The following is a 6,649-nucleotide window of genomic DNA, read 5'->3' on the forward strand; positions in this document are numbered from 1 at the left end:
TTAGTTTTTTCGTTTGATTTTTTTTTTCACATAGTGCATGGTGGCCTTTTGTAGCTGACGTTACGGAGTGTTGAAGGCTGTATGGTTGTCTATATATGATTTCTTACAACCACTGTATATAAACTCTGGTGGAAAGTTGTCTCGTTGGCAATCGAACCACATCTAACTTTATTTCAACTCATATGTTGCGTTTTGTATACTGCAACATTGTTTATTTAGAACGCATATCCCGAAGCCCTTTTTTCGGATGCCCGAGCAAAAACCCTTGTTCCGATATAGAAAATTTAATAACGAACTCAAAAAGACAGATACAAATTTCGAATTTTATCTCGAAATCTTAATTAATCTAAATGAGAGTTAAATTCAAAGTTATAACTAGAACTCTGCCTTTAAATGTGACTCAAACTCAAAACTCAATGTTAACTAGAACTTTAATTCTAAGCATGACTTGAATTCGAAAAAAATATCAAGGTTTAACTCAAACAGTAACCCGAACTTTCATTTGAACACTAATTAGATGGATGGCCACACGCATTTAATGCCTCGCATTCAAGGCACATTAAACATGGAAATCTATCTAAAAAATAGAACAGGTTTTTCCGAATTGGTCACGTGGTTTTACATCATCAAGTAATGGGATAACCACATCAAAGAATGAAAGGACCACATCAAAAAATGACAAGACCACATCAAATAATGAAACAAACACATCAAGTAGACGTGTAAAATCGTCAAATTTTGAAATATTATTATGTCATGTTAAAATCATATAAAGAATAGACAAATCATCATTACGAAATAACAAAACCACATCATGTAATGAAACTACATTACGAAAAGTCACATATACATCAAGTAATGTTAAAACCACATTGACAAATGACACAACCATATTAAATAATGTTGAAACCACATCGAGTAATGACAAAACATTATTGAGTAATGACAAACCTTTATCAAGTCAATACGAAACCATATCGTGTAATATCGAAATATCATTAAGTAATGACTATTCCATATTGAGTTATATTAAAACATCATTACGTTATGTTAAAACCATATTAAGTAAAGACAAAAACAACATAAGATAGTATCAGAGTTACATATAAGACAGCTATGGCGTTCCATATTCTAGAGTGAAATGCCAATTTCCTGACAGGCCACATTTCTATACAATTTTCTTTTCCTTATTTCTGAATTTGTCATAATAGTAACTACAGTAAAAAAAATACTAAGAGATAATGTACATCTATAAATGATCCGGGAAAGTTTTTTGAAGCTTCACATTATTTAGAGTTTTGGATAGTTGCTGTAAATATGACAATTGCAAATAAACATTTCAAAAGAAACAATCACGTTTTTCGAATGTTCCTACGTACATGTGAACATGTTTTTGTATTCAATCTTTAATGAAGTATTTTCAATCCTGTCTGTATTGAACAATTCCATGTGTTCGGATACTAACAAAATGTATTAGAACTTGTGTGTTTAGGTGTTTTAGGTGTTTAACAATAAAACAAACAAGCTTTACTTTGACACGCACTTGAAAAATATGTTAGGAATTATACTTACCAGAATATCCATCTACACCTGTCGGAACTAAGACGATTATTGTACAGAAGAACATCCGCAATTTGAAGTAGCTTTCTATGATGAAAAAAATAAAATGAAAATAGAACTATTACAAATGTGAACCATTTAAAACTGACACAACTTTGATATATGTAACATGTCAGAACGAGGATGTTTACATTCACTATAACAGATTGGTCAATATTAGAAAATACAAAGTAACCTTTACAAGAACATTTATATTTTGTTTGTTTGCTTTGACTTGCCTACTTAACAACCAAACTTCGGGGAAAGTACCGATATGTATTTAAAACTAAAATCAAAATAACACTGAACTCCGAGCAAAATTCAAAACGGAAGTCCCTTATCGAATGACAAATTTAAAAGCCCAAACAGATCAACCTCTCATTTGTATGACAGTCATCAAATTATATTATACTGACAACGATGTGTAAACAAAAAAACACAATAGGTAAGAATGTCACAATTATGGGTACATTCCCAACTAAAACTGGGGTTATGCTCTTGTGTTCCGAAAGGGTAAGCAGATCTTATTCATCATGTGACACCCGTCGTGTTTCTAATTTTATAAGAAAGCCGGTAAAACGTCTTTTCGGTAGGTCACTTTCGTGAAAAGGGAACGGCATTGTAGTTACGACATCAGGAACATACCGATATCATCTGTGAAACGGATATTCCATTACAGTCAAGCACCTCGTGATGGCGAAGTGATGATTTCAACTTCATCGTTTAGAATTAAAAATGGAAATCGTCTTTTTTGTCGTAAATTTTTGTTTTCAACTGACCATGATCATTGTCAATCCCTAGATGTAAGCAAATATATGAGTCAGACTTAACTGTAACAGTCCCGTATCAGATGGCAAAATCAAAAGCTCAAACGCACCAAACGAATGGATAACTTTTGACTTATAACTGTTTAGTACAGTAGTCTATAATGGATGAACACTTATGATCGGTTCGTTCATGTCCGACAATATTGTGTTGAAACAAACATAAAAAAAACATCGAATTTATTCAAAATAAAGCAGGCAATGTAAAAATTATTAAGTAACTCAAAGTAGTTTCTCTTATGTACTTGACTGTGTGAATTGATGTTTTATATTTTTCTGATAATGCACTATTGGTTTATTGAATGACGCAATATCATTATACATGTAACAATCTTAGTATTAAGTTATTTCAGTTTCAGTTAAAATAGCCACTTTATGAATTGTTTTTATAATTGTGTGAATATTTATTTTTAAAAAGTCTCTAATTACTTTTATTAGATAAAACTTATCCCAACTCGATGTTTGTTTCTTACTTTTATATCTGTTTGTCGCAAGGTTGAAGAAAGAAAGCAGAGTATATTTCTCTCCGTCTTGTTATAAGATGTTTTTGGTCGCAAATCTCAATTTCTTTTGTTGTGTTTACAAACCATTACATAATCAAGTGATGTGACAAGTAATACAAAAGTACAAATTTTGGAATAGCTGATATAAAATCCGTATATTTTACCTGATTGTGTATATTTTTGATAGATCCATGAAATATATATATAAAATCAAATAAAAACATTCAAACTTGTATTCGGTCACAAAATTATTGTTCAGTATTTATTCATCAACATTTCGTTAAGAAAGTATCTGTATAATTCAATTATCTAAACCATTGACCAACCAGCTTTTTCAACTAACTAACTAAGACAGAGATATAAAATGGTTTGTTTCGCATGTATGAGAAAGTGAGGAGTTCAGCATACATGTGATTTTTCTTCATTTTGTGAGTAAAAAAAGATATATTATATCAATGGTTAAGATCGTTTTTCTTTTTTGTTTAACTTGATGTGATATATATTTATCTGTAAATAAATCAAGATTAAACACCCTGGACACCCTGTGATACCTTTGAATAACATCAAATATAGAAGCCTCTTATGTTAATACCAGATACGTTGTTATGCTTTTTAACCGTTTAAGTTTTTCGATTATTTAAAATTCCATTCTTGCGTGTACCTCCTGAAATGAATTCTACAATTATTTACGAACTGCACACAAACGCATCATGAGTTGATATCACTTGACACGATGAGACATATATTTAACTGTATCCCTAGTGATAATATATTTTGTACTGTCCTTACTTATTTTTGTTGTTCTTTGTTATTTTGTGGTTTACGTGTCGAAATGTATTATTATATTGTTTCATCTGCCTTTGGTGTTATTACATGTATTTGTACTGTATTCCCGTCATGTAATGACATCATTTTATCGGTATAGTTAACATTGCCATTTGGCGCGGGACTTTGGTTAGGCACAAACCAGGTCCAATCCACCATTTTTTCTAAATGTCCTGTTTCAAGTCAGGAATATGGCAGTTATAATATTGTTGTTCGTTTCTATGCATGGTTGTTTGTGTTTTGTTGCACTTCTGTATTCAATTAATTTATTGATTTCGTCTTAAAGTTGATGAGTTTCCCTCGGTTTTAGTTTGTAAACTAAATTTGTTTTCTCTCAATCGATTTATGATTTTGAACAGCGGTATACTATTGTTGTCCTTATTTGGATAATAATTACTTGTTTTCCCATTTAAAAAAGTTGGTTGGTACAAAAGTATTTTGAAAGATTTGACACGGTATCTTGTAAGGAAAAAATTCTGCAAATCATAATTTTTAACAATTATTTTATTTTATTTTATTTGACGTTTGTTGGTCGCTTTTATCCTTTCTGGAATCTGAAACAAGAGAGAAGTTAATGTAAACGCAGGTGTAGCTTTTAAATATAAATAACACATTTATGTTGTTGTTATATATTTCAATTGCTTAATATGTTAATTAAAACTGGTGGTGACGTTTCATTCGAAGTTTGTGTGTTCTAACTTTTATATTTGAGATGGCATCTGTTGGTACATACTGTGGTCGTTTTGAGTATAATGAATGTATTTATCTATGTTTAAACAGGTGCATAATGATTCATGACAAAGGTAAACTAAAGTTTGTCCATAGAGGTGTCCGGCGCTTTTTTGCACAATAGGTGATAATTAACTACTATGACTTTACATTTAATATATATTCAATAATCGACTTTTTATTTTGTCAGGAATCTGTTTGCAGATGTTGGATTCATGCTTGAACTTTATTTATGCTGATTATAATTTCGTATACACAGCTACTTTTGCAAAGGTACTATTTCTGTACCAAAAATCTGTAGTACTCAAAATCTACTTTTAATATTCAGTATTATTTTGCTACTTCAAAATTATTGTAATATTTAATTACCTGTATTTTACAGTTCTTGATTTGTACTACATATTTTGGTTACACTTTTACATTTTCAGCATTTTGAAAGTATGTCTATTTCAAATTTCTTAAAGTTATGATTTCAAAAATAAAATATTGTGATCGCTTTTGGTATTATTTCTGTACCAACATTTTAAGTACAAAGCTAGCACTGTAAAATACGTAAAAAGTACAATAATTTTAGAGTAAAAAAATACTTAATATTAAAAGAAAATTTCTAGTACTATAGACAATAAGTATAGACAGAGAACCTTTGCAAAAGTTGCAGTGTAGTTCTTGCACATTTACGTCATACTTTCTGGTGAAAAGTTGTAGCATTGGCTTTCATACCACATCTTCGTTTTTTATGTTCTACATTTGTAAACAGTAAAACTGTCTATTAGGGACCATTAAATGTTGCTCTCAATTTGTCATGTTGTTTTGGTGGATGTGTCATTACAAGATTCAGTTTTGGTTTTTTTTATAAAATGAAGAGGTTAGTTTGCCTTATAATTATAGCTAAACAAAAGATTCATGCATACCAATATCATATATTACATACGCGTTACTTACGGACAATTTCTCCTGCATTCAGCAATACTATGGAAATTGTTACCGTTTCCCTGACAACCACCGTATATAAATTTTACACATTTTGCCCTTTTCCAATTGTAATAGTATCTCCGAAAATATGCTAAACAAGGTCCTTGTTTAGGCTTTAGAAAACAAACTGGAAAATAAATAAAATGTTCAAGGAAAACAATAATCGGAAACAATATGTTTATAACTTCACACAAACGACAAAATAAATTCGGTCCATTGATACAGCCAAAATACAAAAATTTATGGAAAACGTTATTACACGGACAATAACTATGATTTATACATTTTTTGGGGAGGTGGGAATAGGAGTCTTTTCCATGTAATGTCTCTACAATTATAACTAGAAATCATTAAAAATAATTACAGATTCTTAGTCAGTTACTTGATAAAATGTGATAATTACTGATGGATCTAGACTTTGTAGGTTACAAAATCAAACATATAATGTCGATTGAGAAAGAAATATCGTAAAATGGACTCCGAATTCTTCTTTCAAATTAACAAAAAATGTACTGATATATATTTAAAATAGTCGATGTGTCATATAAATAACTCTATACTAGAACTATAATTACCTGCGTAATACAAGTATTTATCAATCTTAAACAATCAAACATACTTTTCTATCCATCTACATCATTCAAAACAATCAAAGATACCTTCATTTCCGTCTACATCATTCGGAACAATGAAACATACCTTTTTTACCTCTACATGATTCGGAACAATGAAACATACCTTTATTTACCTCTACATGATTCGGAACAATGAAACATACCTTTATGTACCTCTACATCATTCGGAACAATAAATACCTTTGTTTCCTTGAACATCATTTGGAACCAAGATCAAAATTATGAAGAAGAAAAACAGAAGTATGATGTGTCTCTCCATGATTGAAATAAGACAGTTACACCTGAAGTCTGCTTTATATATAACTTGCAAAAGTAATTATAACACGTGTATAAAGTATACTATGTTCAAAATAGGATGTTGACGTAAAATATGAATGATTTGTTTACTTGTAAACAAGCCATTTTAAAACTATTTGTCCTAATTTAATAAGAATATGTTAATAATTTTGTAAATAACATAATATAAATTCTCGGAAATGTTGTCTTGTAATAACTCTATGGTTTAAAAGCTAGCCTTCAGTGGATGACATTATTTATTTTTACAATGTCCGCTACATGTATT

General features: G+C 30.1%; 1 protein-coding gene across 1 annotated transcript; it reads right to left on the reverse strand.

The window, feature by feature from the left end:
* Positions 1–4,237: 4,237 nt before the first annotated feature.
* LOC134681732 (mambaquaretin-4-like) lies at positions 4,238–6,402 on the reverse strand. The gene is made up of 3 exons (XM_063541367.1): positions 6,268–6,402; positions 5,423–5,579; positions 4,238–4,305 (listed from the first exon to the last, which is right to left on the reverse strand). The coding sequence occupies exons 1-3, from the start codon at positions 6,344–6,346 to the stop codon at positions 4,290–4,292; spliced, it is 252 nt and encodes an 83-aa protein (XP_063397437.1). The 5' UTR covers positions 6,347–6,402; the 3' UTR covers positions 4,238–4,289.
* Between the last annotated feature and the right edge of the window lie 247 nt (positions 6,403–6,649).

Source organism: Mytilus trossulus, chromosome 8 (assembly GCF_036588685.1).
Source record: "Mytilus trossulus isolate FHL-02 chromosome 8, PNRI_Mtr1.1.1.hap1, whole genome shotgun sequence".
Taxonomy (NCBI): domain Eukaryota; kingdom Metazoa; phylum Mollusca; class Bivalvia; order Mytilida; family Mytilidae; genus Mytilus; species Mytilus trossulus.

Coding starts and splice junctions, on each gene's coding strand:
- LOC134681732 (XM_063541367.1), bottom strand. CDS start 6,346: ATGGAGAGACACATCATACTTCTGTTTTTCTTCTTCATAATTTTGATC. Junction 5,580..6,267: donor TGATGTTCAAGGAAACAAAG/GTATTTATTGTT, acceptor TTTATTTTCCAG/TTTGTTTTCTAAAGCCTAAA.